Source organism: Notothenia rossii, assembly GCF_949606895.1.
Source record: "Notothenia rossii genome assembly, chromosome: 8".
NCBI lineage: Eukaryota > Metazoa > Chordata > Actinopteri > Perciformes > Nototheniidae > Notothenia > Notothenia rossii.
Window position 1 is genome coordinate 8,520,861 of NC_136906.1, and position 17,618 is coordinate 8,538,478.

A 17,618-nucleotide genomic window follows, 5' to 3' on the forward strand; every position below is an offset into this window, starting at 1 on the left:
GGCACCAAGTATGATTAACAATATGTTGCTAATATATGTTTCATCCTTAAGCTAACTCTTAATTAAACCTACCATCTGCTTAAGGCAATATTTCTAATTACTTTCAGAGAGTTACCCATCTAACCTAAAGTTAGCCAAAAAAGCAGCTAAATGCTAACCTGTAGCTAACATATTTTTCTCTCCGCTTCTCTCTAGCTTGAAGTGTGTTATGTCGTTAGTTAGCTATTCAGCTGGTTTAAAACGCTTGTTCCTGTGCAAATGTACTTTGCCTCTCCTTCAACATAACACCCTCAAACGACGCAGCTGCAGCGCTGAGCATAAAAAGCCCTTGTGTGCTCCTGTCCTTTAAAAATTAAAAGCCCTTGCTTGGAAGAAAGTATTTTTTCCTCTTTCACAGCCCATAACAACTGCTGATATTATAGTTAGCTTGCAAAATTAATATATACATGTAACGGACAGCAAGAGCGAGTCAGTGTTGATGCACGTTTGTCCCTTATAGGCTCCCTCTATGGCGTTAAAAGACAGCGGGTAAAACAGCAGCGTCATAAATTAAACAGTATGACTGAGATTGAAAACATCTTTTATTTTCAGGGTAATAACTCTCAAAGTGGTGGCGTGACGGCTTCAGTTTGGTGATGTTTCATGATTGGTTTGTACAAAACAGTGCAATGGTGGTTTAGGGAGGTATAAAGAAGGTAAAACAAAAATGCATTTTTTCACACTCACTTTTTTTTTAACTCACAGCCCCAGAAAAAAGTTTGACAAAAATGCTGTTTACATTTAACTAGCTACTCATGCTCTCTCTCCACAACTGTCCCTGGTGTTGTCTCCTCCTCTTGTAGTGTGTGTGTGTGTGTGTGTGTGTGTGTGTGTGTGTGTGTGTGTGTGTGTGTGTGATCAGGTGTGGTTCAGTGATGTGATAAGAGCTTTAATGTGTAATATGTTTATTAAATCTGTAAAAAACTGTGGCAAGTATTTGATTTTGTGTCGTTGTTCATGTTGCAGGACTACTAATTCTAGGTGATAGATCACCAATTATTGGCCAATGCATTGGAGAATTGACTGTGTGCTAATAAGGGGTGTTGCAATACGGATACATATGCAAATCACACATATCATTTTGTGTAAAAAACCCGTTCATTTATATCACATTAATGTTGTTATTGTACACCAACACAATATGGTTTTAAAGGCACAAAAGTACTCTAGTATGTTTAATTGGAAAACGGGTGATCAGTTCCCAGTCAAAATGCCTTTTTATAGAGATTTAAACTAATTAATGATATCTTTTAGTCTTTTTTTTCGAATCCCTGCTTGGTTTCAATTTGAAATGGTGCCAACACAGTTTACAGAGAGTGCACAAACTGTTATATGTCCGAGAGAGAGCAATAAATGTCATAAGTATTGACGTTTCTCTAAAACCTGTCACAGTAAAAACTGTAAAGGTGTTTGAAATATGACAGTCCCAGCCAGAAGACGTGTGTGTGTGTGTTTGTGTGTGTAGGCTTGTGTGTGTTTGCAGTGTGCACATGTAAGCGAGATAAAGAGGAGGAGAGGCTGTGAGTGACAGCTGAATGGATGGAGCACAAATCCTCTGAATAATACATGAGACTTCTGCCAATTCCATCTATTTATCTTTAAATTGTGCGCCACATATAAATTCATTTTCTGCAGATCCTCCATTGGAGAAGAGAGAGATGTGTGTACTTTAGTCTTTTCTCAGCGCTTATTCCTGCAGCTTACATCTTTGACAATTGTTCCGGCAAGAACAGACAACTTTATATTAAACTCATCGGTAAGATATTCACCAAGAGGTAGTGGGCAAACAAAAAAGAAAAGGTTTCCGTCTGTTTGTTTTAATGTCTTTTTGGCTCTGCCTTAAAGCATTTTTTCACAGCTCAGCGGTCTCCTCTCCACAGTACCCTGAGCCAACAACCTCCCTAACTAAACTACGAGCGACACCAACGGAAGACGGAACCTAAAGAGGGAGGAGGAAGGGTGAGAGGAGGTGTGCGAAAAGGGTGGCAGTGAGGTGAGTAATGGGGCTACACAGGAAAATGTGGAAGGTGGAAGGTGAAACGGGAAGGCGGACAGACAAATATTTGATCATGTCTTTAAGATTTAGGTGAAAAAATAAATTAAGAGATGGGGTAAAAGGAAGCACCAATGATCTTACGTTACCATCTAAAAGAGACTAATTAGTTTTCGGACATTTCCCCCCCCAAACAGCTGTTTCCCTTCATCAAAAACTAAGAGAAATGGGGGTCAATGTTACCAGGGTTGAGCTCAATTCACCTTCAGTTCAGCCGGCAATGAAGTGAGCTTTTCCATCAATCAATATGAAAGGAGGATATATACAATATGTATAGAAAATAATAACTAGTGCCACAAATGTGCTGCCATAAATGGACAAACTGCATCTTCAATTACTGTTTTGAGTCCGGGCTGAACTGAAAATGAACGGATCCCGATCCTGAGGTGTTAACTTCTGCACTTTTAAATAGTACCGGTAAATCAGAGAGACAGCTCGGAGCTCTAAGGCTGTTCCCTGAACTCATCCGACTGCTTTAGTTCACATTATTTTTTTGGAGAAGTTGCCCCAAACCACTTCCGATAAGCTTATTATTAAACCTCCCAGTTTCCCCCTTTTTGAAAAAAGCCAGAAAGTCAATTTATGAACATGAACATAAATTGAATGTGCCTTCATATGTTAAGGAGTTACAGGTAAAACTACAGTGATATGTGGCAGTCGGGAACAACTTCTCCGTCCAAAACCGACCCTGCTACACACAATGAAACTCTCACAGGGCTCAGGATTCACAGTTCAAAGGCTAAAAGTTCACAGTTCACAGTCAAAGTTTATCAAACCCCGCACCCACCCCGCGTAACCTAACCCTGTGTCCCCTGCGTTAGCTAGCACTCCCCCTGTATATCTCATCATCTTTCTCTTTGATACTCTGATTGGGCGATATATCAGCGACCGGCACCTCTCACACCGGCGTGGTCCTGCGGTTGGGGTCCTTGCTGTAGTCTTTAGTGAGCGTGCTGCTCTGGAGGAACTCCCGCTCTGAGTTGAGCAGCCCGCCCATCCCGCTGCCCGGTTTGGAGCCGGCGTTGCCTGCCTCGCGCGGGTTCAGCGTGTACATGGGCATCTCGGAGGCGGCGGGCCCCGTGTAGCCGCCCTTCCCCAGAGGTGAGGTGTCGCGGCTGGGGGCCTCGGAAGAGCGAACGCTGGAGCGACGCCGGAAGCGGTAGCGATAGGAAGGGATGCGGCTGAAGGTGGACTTTTTGATGAGCTCGGTGCGAGATTTGGCCCGTTGCTTGCGGTGCTTCTCGATGAACATGTGCACGGCAAGCACGCCCACCATCTCCGCCATGATGAAGGAGAGGGCGCCGAAGTAGAAGGACCAGCCGTAGGAGTAGGACTTTTTGCTGTCGCTCTGGCCCGGGTCACCCGAGTTTGCTGAAATGTAGACAATAATTCCTATGATGTTACTGAGACCTGGGAGGGAAGGACAGAAAGAGAAAAGAGATGGGAGTTAAAACGAGGTGAGAGTTACCTAGTCATCAAGATTACACGAAACAGCCTGAATGTCATAGATTGCAAAAGACAGAGGTTGGTTGGATTATTCAAACAAAGCGCAAATATTGAGTTTGTTCACAAGATTTGAAGCCATTCTAGCAGCTCTATTCTTTGGCACACAGTTGTAGAGCTAAATGCTAACATCCGATGCACATTAGTATCACAATATTAGATGAGTGTGTTGGCAAGTAATCTCTAACATGTTGCAGGCATGTTGTCTACAGAAGCCCTGAGATGCAGGGAATAAAAAAATATTTTTTCAGGAGCTTTCTGAAGATTTTGCCGAGTGATTTGCAAAAGCGTTTCCACCCATTTGTTTTTAAATAGTAAACACATGAGATTAAACAATAACATCAGACTTAGAAAATAGGTAACCAGTTTCTCCTTTGTTGGAAATTAATAATATTCATCCTGAGAGGGAAATGAATGCCTGCAACGATATTAATGCCAATTCATTGAATATCAAGGTGGTGTATCAGCTAGGACAGTTAAAGACACAACCAATTGTCAGGTAAAGTGAATACAAACTCGAGAAAAAGCTAAGACTTGAGCGAAATGAGAAAAGAGGACGACGTGCTACAGCCTCTGAGAGAGGGCTTGATGGAAACGCTGGAGAGTCATTGCACACAGCTGCGCTCCCTTATTCCATATCATTAGTCCAGAATACAGCGCTCATTCAGTGTGGTGGAACGCACAGAATGGGGACAATTAGCCGGCTGTAATTAAGCAGAATCAGCCCCGCACTATTGTGGTAAATAATTACCAATTTGGCTCCATGAATTCACTACAAAACCCAAAGGGACCCTACACATCCCACTGAACAGCAATTACTGTGCAACCCTTTGTACAGGGGCAACAGCTTAAGTGTGTGTGTGTGTGTGTGTGTGTGTTTGTGAGAGACCAAGTGTCAGCATGCATGTGACAAGTGTGTGTGTGTGTGAGTGTGAGCATGTGTATGTGTTGACACTCTCACAGTGAATCACAGCGGCTTGTGGTATTCTTGCTGATTGATTAATCAGCTGCTGTGCCCAATCTCCACTCTGAGGCTCCTCACACAGGCACTTCTGTGAGCTTTAGATGCCTAACGGGCTCCTTCCACAAATATTTGAGTGCTGCACCTCCTCTGTTTAGAGTCCACAGTAACTGCCACACTCACACACACACACACACACACACACACACACACACACACACACACACACACACACACACACACACACACACACACACACACACACACACACACACACACACACACACACACACACACACACACACACACACACAGTAGCGCTATCTGAAATACAGCATCCTTGTGTTTGAATTTAGAGTTTTAGAAGAGATAAGACATATTGGCTGGTACTGCAGCTAAGATGGCTGCTATATGGAGTTTAATAATGATGTCATGGAGATGCATCAGTGCACTTAGATATTACTGCTTGATGCACCTCATGCACTGTCCTCACAGATAAAACAATTTTAATTTGAACAATTACTATACCAAATCTGTAGTTGTATTCATACTTATACTCCACAATATGTATTGTAATTAATACATTTGTTCATATTTTTTGTTGTCATCTGTTGTAGTACAAAGTGCACTTTTTTACTGCTTTGGTTATTATAATTATTTAATTGCATTTAATTTGATCTTCTTATTGCAAATGATTTACGTTAACTTCTTTTGCATAAATAACAACATATTTTATTTAGTTTTATCTTTTTTCTTTTGCTGCCTAAAATAGGGGTAACTATCGCACTCACTTTCCAAAAAATAAAAAACGTATTCAGAAAGCCACACCAAAAAGGGAGAAGAAACACACTCGTACTCAAACAGACACACACACACACACACACACACACACACACACACACACACACACACACACACACACACACACACACACACACACACACACACACACACACACACACACACACCAGTGCAGACTAACCTGCAGAGACAAAGAATATTCCTGCGCTGAGGATGACGTTGTGTCGGCTCCGGTAGAACTCACTGGCGGCCACACAGAGCCCCCCCAGGAACAGCAGCCCCACGCTCATGATGGGGAAGATACTGGAGGCACGCACAGCACCTGGAAACCAGCACGCACACAGAGAAACATATTTTGAACTGAAGGGTACAACATTTATTTTTTATCATGTAATGATGTCATCGGTATGCTCCGCAGAATGAACCTGAGGAGGGATAACTTTAGTGGAAGGGCAGCGAAGGAAAACAAAGGGGCCCTATAATGCTCCTTTTCAGGTTCATATGTATATGTTGTGTCTCTACTGGGACATGTCTCCATGCTTTAATGATCAAAAAGCTCATACTGCCTGTGCTGCAGCACCTCTTTTCACCCTCTGTCTGAAACCAGAGCCCAGTCTGCTCTGATTGGTTGGCTCTGTTGTGATTGGTCAACCCGCTGGTGTTACATAGTGATGTCACCATGTTACTGAATTAAACAAAGGAGTCCAATGGAGGCGTTTTAGGTGTGTGTGTGTGTGTGTGTGTGTGTGTGTGTGTGTGTGTGTGTGTGTGTGTGTGTGTGTGTGTGTGTGTGTGTGTGTGTAAATATATTTTTGCTGTCATGTATCAACGTTTTTCTTCAAAATCAAGATGTTTTCTATGATGAATAGATTATATTATATAGACATTGTTACTGTAATTAAAGTACAAAATAAAAATGTTTGCAAGCATTTACTACTATTATTTTGAAGTAAATTGCATTACGGCACATAGGAGGAATACACATCTCAGAATAGCAGATGTAATATGGTCCCACAGTAAGTAATGGGTCAATGGAGAAAGGACATTAACAATATCTGTAGAAAGATAAAGTAAGACGGTAAACCAACACACATTCACCAGTGTATAAAAAGTGTCAAGATTCTTCCAAAGATGGATGTGAACAACACTCTTAACACCCTTAAAGCTGAAAGTCACTACATTAACGTCTTAGTCGCTGTTTCATTTCAAATCCACAGTGCCTGAGGGTAGAGCTAAAACGATGAAAAATATGTCACTTTGCTCCCTCTCACACACACACACACACACACACACACACACACACACACACACACACACACACACACACACACACACACACACACACACACACACACACACACACTCTTAAACACACATGGGCCAGTGTGCAGCTCCATGCTTGACTGAGTCTGAATCAGGAACATGTTAAAGCGTTCAGAGGCCTTGCTTCAGAGAGCGGGAGATGGATGCGGAGGGAAATGATGGACAAAAACCAAGACAGATGGAGAGCGGCACTGACACATATGCAAGGCAAAAATAATGACAAGTGGAGATGATGGGAATGGAAGCGAGTGTGAAATATTTGTCAGAAGCCCGTATGTGTACATGATGGTAGGACATATGGAAGGATATCTGCCAACAGCTTGCAATGCAGATCTGATCTGTGCGTTACGTTAAGATATTCTGATACGTACGTCAGAGGTGTATCATTACGATGTATTTGATCATGCAACATTTTGTTCTCGTTATAACCAATCACAACATCTTTAATCGACATTTTAAGTATACGTAAGGAGATTACATCGCACATTTTTTATAAAATTCTTATCAATACTTTCAAAACATTTTTATTTTGACTGTTTTAACACGTTAAAGGACTTGTTTGGTAGGGTGATCAGTTTAAACAGATATGTTTCGTTCAATTCAATTTGAAGGGCTATTTTAGTTTACTAATTTTCCTTTGGGGAAATGGAACCAGTTATATGGTTTTTTTTAAATAAAGTTTTAGAAGCTCTATCAATACTAAAAATCTGTCTTTTACAATGAGAAGACTGTGTATGGTTATCCGTTTAAACAGACTTCTTCCTTTTAATACAATTTTAACCGCAATATTATTTTACTGCATTTCCTGTGTGGAAAAGAAACCAATAATATGTTGCTGTTTTTTGAGTAATTTTGAGTTCTATAAATACCTGTAACATTCTTTTAAATTAAAACTATTATTTTTCTGCAACCTCGAGGGACTTGTTTGGGTAGAATCAGTTTTTAAACATATGTGGTACTTTTAATTTGCTTTGAACTGCTTTTTCATTTTTAAACTAATTTTACCGTGAATAAATGCATCAAGTAATATGTTCGTATTTCTCTCTTTGTTCCAATACTTTGTCATCAGTAAATCATTTCTGCATATTAATCTCGTGTTTGCTCTAAGATTCTGATTTGTAACATTATTTAGTTGGAGCCTTCAATAAGCCCAGCGGTGTTTACACCTATTACTGTACTGTATATATATTTTTACATTTGTGTATTTTGAAATTGTGCAAAAAAATAACCTGTATTTCAAAACAATCCCATCTTGATTGACAGCTGCAGTGACCAGTGGTGTTGTGTGGCTGAGTGATAAGCCCCGCCCCCCTGGCCCACAACCCTGGGCTGTATGAAATGCCGGTCACTAGGTCCCCGCTCCCCGTTGGCTGGCCGGCTCTGAAGCCTGCGATCTAATTGGTCGCCTCTGGGGATGTTGCTCTGTGTTCAGTGGAGCAATGAAAAAGAAGCATAGGCTGAATTCATTTTCTCTTTTTTTTGTTTGTTGTTGATGCTGTTTTCTCTCTCCGACCATCTTTACTCTCCGTGTTTACGGACAGAAAGAGCCCCCTCCTCTCTGGTTTCTACTAAATCATCCTCTCTCTCTCTTTCTCCGTGGCTGCATTCCTTTTTGTCATTTTTTCCATCATGGCAATATTTTTCCGCCTCATTTTTCTCATGTATTTCCTGATAAAACCATGGCTTCATATCTGCTTTTTTCTTCGATATTCCCTGTTTGTTCCTCGGTAAAAAGAGTCTCATCTTACATTTCTTCTTATCAAACCTATAACCCTGTGAATATGAATAATCGGCTGTACACTGCGCTCCAGGAAAAAATGCTGTTTACTCTTATATCTTATATTCCCTCAGTCTTTTAATATATCTTATCCATCTAGTGCAAATGTAAGACCCCTTTCACAAGATTGTTCTAATGAGTCAAGCAAACAGCAGCAAATCTTAGCCTATGATATATTTGAGACACTCAGTAATCTCACAATATTTCTGGTATATTATTGTTATATATTATTTTATACTATATGAAACAGTTTTATAATTTACCTGGGAAGGGGGTTGGGGTGATATTGTTTTTATTTTTTGTTTGTGAAGTACATTGTGTACTTTTGTGTATGAAAAGTGCAACATAAATAAAGTTTGATTGACATTTGATATTAAATTCTATGTTATACTGCTTTATTATACACTATATCAGGGATATTCAACTGGCGGCCCGCGGGCCAAATCCGGCCCGCGGGGAGCTTTCTCGTGGCCCCTGGAACGCACTCCATATTCCAATATAAAAAAAAAATTCTAATTACAGAATTTATTTTTATAATCATTTAAATAAATGTAAATATATGTTCGCTATTATGTTATCCGAATTAAATGAGTCCAAATTATTTCTCCTTCAATAGCTCTTAAAAGGCAATCTTGCATTGGACTGATCAGCGTGTAATTATCGCGATATCGTGTCAATCTCGTTACTCTCGTTACTGATCCAAAATGAGCGGAGAGAAACGGCGGAAAATTGACGGTGAAAACCGACACTTCAACCCCAAATGGACTGATGATTTTGTATTTATTTTACCATCGCACGCCAATCCTAGACCTTTATGTTTAATATGTCAAATAACTGTTTCAGTCTGCAAGGTTGCTAATGTGAGGCGCCACTATGAGACCAAGCATGCTGCTAACTTCAATGCTGCTTACCCGCCTGGTAGCACAGCTAGACGTGGTAAAATAGAAATACTTAAATCTTCTTACACTGCATCAACCACTATTCTTACAACTGCTTCTACAGCCCAGGAAAAGGCCACTGCTGCTTCCCTACGAGTGATGTTCGCTTTAGCCAAAAAGAGAAAGCCATTCACTGACGCTGAAGTTGTGAAGGAGTGTACTCTTGAGATGGTGGATGAACTTTTTGCAGGAGATAAAAACAAGGAATATATAATGAACCGTTTGAAGCAAGTACCGCTCTCTGACACATCGGGAAGTCGAAGAGTAGAGGTACTGTTTGAGGACTGTTTTTCAGCATTAATTGCCGATCTCAAATCGACAGAGTACATGTCACTCGCTGTCGATGAATCGACCGATGCAACAGATACGGCACAGCTCTCGCTGTTTGTGAGGTACTTCGATGGTGACGTTTTTAAAGAGGAGTTGTTATGCCTTTTACCACTGACAACCAGCACTACAGGTGAAGTGATTTTCGCTGCAGTTTGGAGTTTTTTTGAAGAGAAAGGTTTGGATCTAGGTAAGATCAACCTTCTCGTTACCGATGGCTGCCCGTCCATGATTGGGAAAGAAAGGGGCTTTGCATCTCGCTTATGTGCAGAGCATCCCACAGTGAACACACTGCATTGCATCATACATCAATCAGTTCTGTGTGCGAAATTGTCAGGGGAGTTGAAAGAAACAATGGAGACTGTCGTAAAAATTGTGAATCATATTCGCTCGACGTCAGGTCTGCAGCACCGACTGTTCAAAATGCTGCTTCAAGAGCAGGAAGCCGCATACTCAGACCTATTGCAACATAACGATGTCCGCTGGTTGAGCCCAGGACGTGTTCTCGAACGTTTCTTTGCACTGCGAAAGGAGGTGAGTGAATTCCTCTCAAGCCAGAAATCAAGCAAAGCTAAAGACCTACTTGCACGCATGCAAAAGCCGGATTTCATTGCACAGATTGCCTTTTTGTGCGACATCATGGGCCACCTAAACACACTCAACCTGCAGCTACAGGGGGGAGGGTCAAGTGTGGCTGAGATCATTGAGAAGGTTAGTGCGTTTCGGGTGAACCTGGACCTCTTTCTACCTGACGTAATGGGGAGGAAGATCCACTTCCCAACGTCCCCGTGAGCAGCGCAGCAATGGCTGGAATGAAGGGACTTTTGAAAAGCTTGGCTGAAAACTTCACAGAGCGATTCAACGACTTCAAGATTCCAAAACAGGTTCTTTTATTTGTGCGCAATCCATTTGCGGTCGATGTTTCCGGGTCCTGTCCAGCCGAGGCGAAAGCCGTGACGCCCGGTATTGACGAGGCTGCATTCCAGCTGGAGTTGGTGCAAATTCAGAGCTCTGATGTGCTGAAAGCAAAATTCGGAGAAGAGGGACTGTGCGAGTTTTGGGCTCATTCTACTCATCAGTTTCATCACTGCAGGAGACTGGCTATCTACCTGTTAACCATGTTTGGATCTACTTACATATGCGAGTCCGGATTTTCGACAATGAACTTGATAAAGAATCAACATCGCAATCGACTCACGGATGAACATCTCAACCAGTGCATGCAGCTTGCTCTGACCTCGCACCGACCTGAATTCAGCAAACTGGCTATGGCTCGGAAATGCAACTTCTCACACTGATTTGTCAGGTAGCTTCTATTTTCATTTATTTTGTAATGATGGGACGCTGCCTATGCTTGCATCTTTGTTAATCTCGGACTTCTAGGCCTCCTCTGCCTCTTACTGATCGCATTTGCTATCCTAGGCCTAGCATTGTTTTCTGGTATTTGTTGCCACCCAGCATTTTGGTGTTATAATACACAAATCTATATGGATTCATTAGAATAAAGTAGCTGTGGTATGGGGGGGCGGGCGTGGTTTAGCGGCAGGTTGTAAAGCAGGGGGCGGAGCGGCTAATTGCCTGGGATTGACGTAGCTGTCAAGTGGATTAGAATGATAGGAATGCGGTGGTATTTAACCACGTGTGTTTTTGTTCTCTCAGTAGGAGACTGGCGGACAGACGGAAAGACGAACGTTACGCCAGGACGAGAATCCAGACCCCTGCCAGTTATCATTTGCCCGTTGAGGGATTGTTCTGTTTTAGCCACCTCGGGAACCTTGTGTGAAATAAATATCCGTTTACCCGACTGCGTCTCGCTCTCCCTCCTTATATTCCGCAGCAGACCACAAATCTGCCACAGTAGCCTACATTACTATTTTGGTTGCCTATTTTACTACTACTACAATAATAATAACAATATCAATAATAATAATAATAATAATTTATTATTGAATGGTTGGTTGTACAATAACAATGGCATTTGTTCATTTTCATTGTCAGTCTTGTGGCCCTCGCCTTCAAGACATTTTACAATTGTGGCCCCCTTCCTAATCTAGTTGAATACCCCTGTACTATATGATATCATGATATTATATATATTATCTAACACTATGTTTTACAATAGATTTTGTTATATTGTTTTACTACAGTATATAATCATGGGTGCACATAACTGGTACGCAGGTACGCATGCGCGGCAACAATCTGAAAGGCGTACCGTCTCTTCTGTCACAAAGCGCATTTGCGTACCGACGTACTTGTGAAGCTTTTCCAGAAGGCGGTTAGATCACCGGACGACAGAGTCGGTCTCCATATGCACAGACAGGGCTGCTGTTAACGTCGGTCTGTACAACGGAATTGTGCCAAAACTACGCCAACCGGTTGCGGAGGGAGAATACCCCCCTTCACTGGAGAACTGCGCTAAAACAGCTGATCACAGCGTTCACGCTCTGTGGTGACGAAGTACTCCACTAGCCCCCCCCGTACCCTCGTGGTTGTAAATGGAACAAACAAAAATGGTTGATCATTATCAGTATTGACACTAAAAATGTGTAACCTTCTGAACTAGCTGAGCAATATATGTGTGACAGAAACACCAGATAACAGATGTTTGACAGATAAGTGTATGTTTCAAAATGTGTAAGACATATCATCATATCAGACTTACGGAGGAGGTACTCAGCAGCGTCTGCTTCATAGTCCGCGTCCTCCGGGAAGTGATCAATCTTCTTACACACACCTCTGAACGTTCCTGCGGAGAAAACACACATCAGTTCAGCTATGTGCCAACTACTTTTTTACAAGACTGGATTTATAGTAATTTGGAGTTTCATAAACCATGCAGACAGGTGAAGTCTTGATATCTGCACATTTCTTAGAGCAAGTCCATACATGACTACCAGAATAAACTGATAATGAGTGTTAAAGTCAAACATTTAAGAATAAATGAATACCAGAATCAACTGCTTATAGGATGCTTGTTTTAAGGTAGTTGCTTTTTCACAACATCCTAACTGTAGTAAAAAATGTTTGACAAACTGTGAGTTTTTTATATGTCATGTTCTTACTTTGTTATCTTTTAATAACTACATATACGTAATGCCGTAATGGTCGCAGCAATGCTATGCACTCATTATTGCAGTATGGTAGAGTATGAAAAATGGATTGCACTGTTGCACTCATTACCAATAAATCAAAAACAGTGTCCGTTTTACGTTAGGATAGCAGCAGATACTAGCACTGTTGGCTGTGAGGTAGTAATATCTACACAAGTCACAGTAAAGGCACACAATACAAACAAGAACCGCCCCTTTAAAGTGGACCTATCATGCTATATTTGAATAATATAGTGTAGGACCATACCTATATAAGGCATATTTATACTTTTTATTTTTCAAAATACCAAACAGTTCATGCATTATAGCCATTCCTCATTTCGCTCAATTTAACACTGTCTTTGCATGGGCTGATTCTGTGACAACAGCACCATCTACAGGCCTGGCATATGTACTACAGCGTCTCCAGCGCTTTCCAACGGCAATGTCCGTGGCTGTCTCCTCCTGATTGATGGAGTTGGCCCAATAGCCGTACCGCCACTTCTGTGACGTCATAGAAGTGTTCAAATCTTGATCAGTCTGTATCAGATCCGTTGCAGCCCCTTTTTAAGAGATTTGGGTATGGAGGAAAATAGAGAGGGTTGTGTTTTCTGACTCTTGGTGAGTTCCCTGGAACACCGGGGACACATATTCATGTATAAAAGACGTACAAAAGTGCATTTTGCATGATAGGTCATGACTAACATCTGTAATGAATCAGTCATTATGGTTTTGATTAATCATTTAGTCAGGAAAGAGACAAATATAATAGCAAGTAAGCCATGGGGATTTAAGCGAGATTGCTTTTGTCAATCAATAATCTTCTTGTGTGATTGTACTGCATCAGATCACATTTTCAGCAACACGTGCACATCTTGTAGGTGGACATGCATATACATCAAGAGAGAGAGAAGAGAGAGAGAGAGCCTTCAGGGTATGTGTGGGAACCACCAACGAAAAGCCTTATAACACCCACAAACAAACACACACACACACACACACACACACACACACACACACACACACACACACACACACACAATTACTGCAGCTTTGAATACAAAACCACACCAAGCTCATTAAACTGATACATGAACACTATCAATCATGCATGTAAGTAAAAGCCTTCTGTATCTAGATTGTTAATATCAATCAATATCAGTCTGTGTGTGTGTGTGTGTGTGTGTGTGTGTGTGTGTGTGTGTGTGTGTGTGTGTGTGTGTGTGTGTGTGTGTGTGTGTGTGTGTGTGTGTGTGTGTGTGTGTGTGTGTGTGTGTGTGTGTGTGTGTGTGTGTGTGTGTGTGTGTGTGTGTGTGTGTGTGTTGTATTGACTAGGATGCAGTCTCCTACGAGCGTGCCGTGTGTCAGGCAGAGAGTGACTCATCCTCCTTTGTACAAGTCCTCCACACACACACATCCATTAATCTGTGTGTGTGTGTGTGTGTGTGTGTGTGTGTGTTCACTGCATGAAGCTTCATTCCCACTCTTCATTCAGTCCCATTCACACATGGTCAACACCACAGGGGAGATGAGGGAGAGAAGGGGGGAGAGGCTGAGGTGGGATGAAGGGGAAGAGGAGAGAAAGCGAGATGAAGGAGGATGAAGAGGAGAGGAAGTGCCAGTTGAAAGCGGTTTGGTGGTGAAACGACACGGGAGAATTAGAGGGAAACGTCAGGATTTAGGCTGGCGACGAACAACGGACGACTCCTAATTGCTGATTTGCATATGAAGAGGTTCTTTCCAGTACCCACACTTAGAAAATCATTCATAAATTGATTCATCCTGCTCACGCAATCAGAGTCAGTAACTAACCTCTGACTGAGACCGAAAAAAGACGATTAAGGCGTGATAAATATCTAGTTTCCGTCACGCATTAATATCAGTCAATTCAACAAATACACACTTTCTTGTCCTTTCCATTCATGATTTTCAGCTGTATGGATCAAAAACGCTGGTTCATAAAAGAAACATTGTTAAAAGATCAAGATCGTAAAAGTCAATCAATCAGACCAAAGAACCACACAGTATTGAACGCTACCAGCTATTTCAATTGTGAAACAGTTTGAAAAAAGATCTCTTCCACGTGCTGTTAAATGTGCAGACTTGTGATTTAAAATGGATGCTATCGCTTCGTGTGCTTTTTTATCTGTGCCTGAATTCATTTTCTGTCCTGTACAGCGGTGTTCCAGTGTCATCAGACCACATACAAATAATGGGTAAAAAATGTTTCCGATTAAACAGTCAGGACTTGTTTGATGCGATTCATTTGTTAATAAAATGATTCTTGTTTAATGCCAACATTGTCTAGTTCCCTTAGTCCCTTATGCTAGTAAAATAATATATTTGGGTTATGGAGTGTGTGTTGAAGGAAAGAGCTTGGTACTGAGCCAAAACAACTTTTTAAAAACAGAATTGCATATGTTGCAGACTATTTAAGGCAGAGGATATATACAAGGGAGGCGTGTGGTGCAGTGGATAGAGCCTTGGTGTTGGGATCAGGGGGTCACAGGTTGAAACCCCACTGCAGTCAGCATGTCGTTGTGTCCCTGGGCAAGACACTTCACCCCAATCTGCTCATGTGGGGATTGTCCACAGTATTGAGTCGCTTTGGATAAAAGCGTCTAACAAGTAACATGTAATGTAATACACATTTAATGCCTAAGTTAGTGTTTATATTGATTAAATTGTTAACAAAACTACAATATGAACTAGCAATATCCAATGAGAGTACAGGCAGTATTTGTCAGAGAAAAAACGTGAAAATACTATTCTGAATAAAGTATTGCAGTGCTGCAGAGAATCACAAATCAGTCCACAATTGTAATATCAGTCCAAATGATCACAATTGGTTATTCTTTCCAAACCGTGCAGCCCTCGTATTGAACACACATGTCAGCTGGTGCAACAGTGTGGCTCATATTTCACTAGATGTATTGATATTAAAATAAAACCAGAGCACTGCTGTGTTTCCTGTGGATGTGGACCGGTTTGACTGGAGTCACAGAAGGTAACTGTAGCAGCTTCTGTTGGACGCTTCAAGGTGTGAAGCCTCATCCATCACAGCTCTGCCTCGTGACTGCCAGCCGGGAAATGTATTAAACCTCCTGCCTTTTAATGTATCGAACCACCCTGATGTATAGAACACCAATGAAATGCCAGTGGAGCGCAGCCACACACACACACACACACACACACACACACACACACACACACACACACACACACACACACACACACACACACACACACACACACACACACACACACACACACACACACACACACACACACACACACACACACACACACACACACACACACATTCATGAGCGTGAATCTAGAAAATGGGGAGGAGGCAGCAGAGAGATAAATGGCTGCTTTTATCTCTTTCTTAGTGGTCGAGAATCTATATCACAACTGAGTAAACACACTCAAAAGTAGACACATGCAAACACACACACACATACACACACACACACACACACACACACACACACACACACACACACACACACACACACACACACACACACACACACACACACACACACACACACACACACACACACACACACACACACACACACACAATAACACATCAAAAACATTGAGGCCCTAATTCTCATACGCTTTTGGGTTAGAGTACCTGAGGAAATCACACTATTTATTTCTAGAAAGTGAAGATGGTCTGCTAAAAATAAACCTTAACACACATACACACACCAACATACACACAGACTCACTCACACAAAGTCACAAACACAAGGCAGAGTCATTAAGAATGGCGTGTTAGACCTCCAGGTCAGCATGTTCATCACCATGATAATGTGTGAGTAACAAACAGCGCGCTGGGAATCTTTAAAATAACTAGGAAGCAACACACACAAGCAAACAACCAAACAAACACCTAAACACACACATACACACATGCACAAGCACAGAAGCTCAAGTGACTCAAGAGTATGTGTGTGTAACTAAATCCCACAAACACAGTCCTGCCACCATAATAAATATGCACCAGAGAACCAAACATGTATTAATCCACAATTTAAAATAGTCCTCAGCAGATGCAATGTTAACTGGTAGGTATCGCCGCCTCCAAAATATCACTATAGATGTGATTTTTAAAGATTTTTCCGTCTTCAATAGAAGCAAGTGGTTAAGTGAGGCAGATTAACCCAAACGCAACGTCTTGGTATTATTTTTTTGGACAAAAATCTGGAATATCATAAGTATTTTTCTTGTTTTCCATAATATAAAGTTGTATCATAACTGTAACTCAATTACAGAGGTAATGTTTCTGGACTGGCGTGTTGCGTGGTCCCATTTGGACATGTAAGACACAAGTTAAACAGCTTTTTCGTGCCAGTTCAGGAAATCTTTAAAGAACGTATTCATACATTATTCTTACATTATTATCACTTGGGCATTTGTCCCGTTCTCACTAATACTACACTTTATATTTCCATGATTGTCCAGCACCATAAGAGTATTTTGACGCCGATCAGATCCAGAATTATGTCTAATTATTATTTAAATAACAGATATATTGGATTGTCTCTCTGCGGCTGTGAGGTATGCACTTGACAGCAGGTTGCACAAAGACCAATCTAAATGAATTATTAAAAAAATGATCAAAAAGGAGGCTTAATAGCAACGTGGATCAACAGAACAGACATAAGACCCACTGTCAGTCTGTTTGATATACTGTATGTGTCATATATTTTTCACATTAAAGTCTGTCGAGCTACCTCCAAATGCTGTATCAGTGTTTGAGTCACAAACTGTCACATCAAGTCAAGTC

At 41.4% G+C, this 17,618-nt stretch overlaps 1 protein-coding gene across 1 annotated transcript in view; it reads right to left on the reverse strand.

The window, feature by feature from the left end:
• Window positions 1-847: 847 nt before the first annotated feature.
• Window positions 848-17,618, reverse strand: part of cacng3b (calcium channel, voltage-dependent, gamma subunit 3b) — a 32,004-nt gene continuing 15,233 nt past the window's right edge. The window contains exons 3-5 of the mRNA XM_079645750.1: window positions 12,388-12,471; window positions 5,539-5,679; window positions 848-3,502 (exon numbers count right to left, since the gene is read on the reverse strand). Coding sequence (XP_079501876.1) covers window positions 2,991-3,502; window positions 5,539-5,679; window positions 12,388-12,471 — 737 coding nt within the window. The 3' untranslated portion in view covers window positions 848-2,990. The remainder of the gene's footprint in view (window positions 3,503-5,538; window positions 5,680-12,387; window positions 12,472-17,618) is intronic.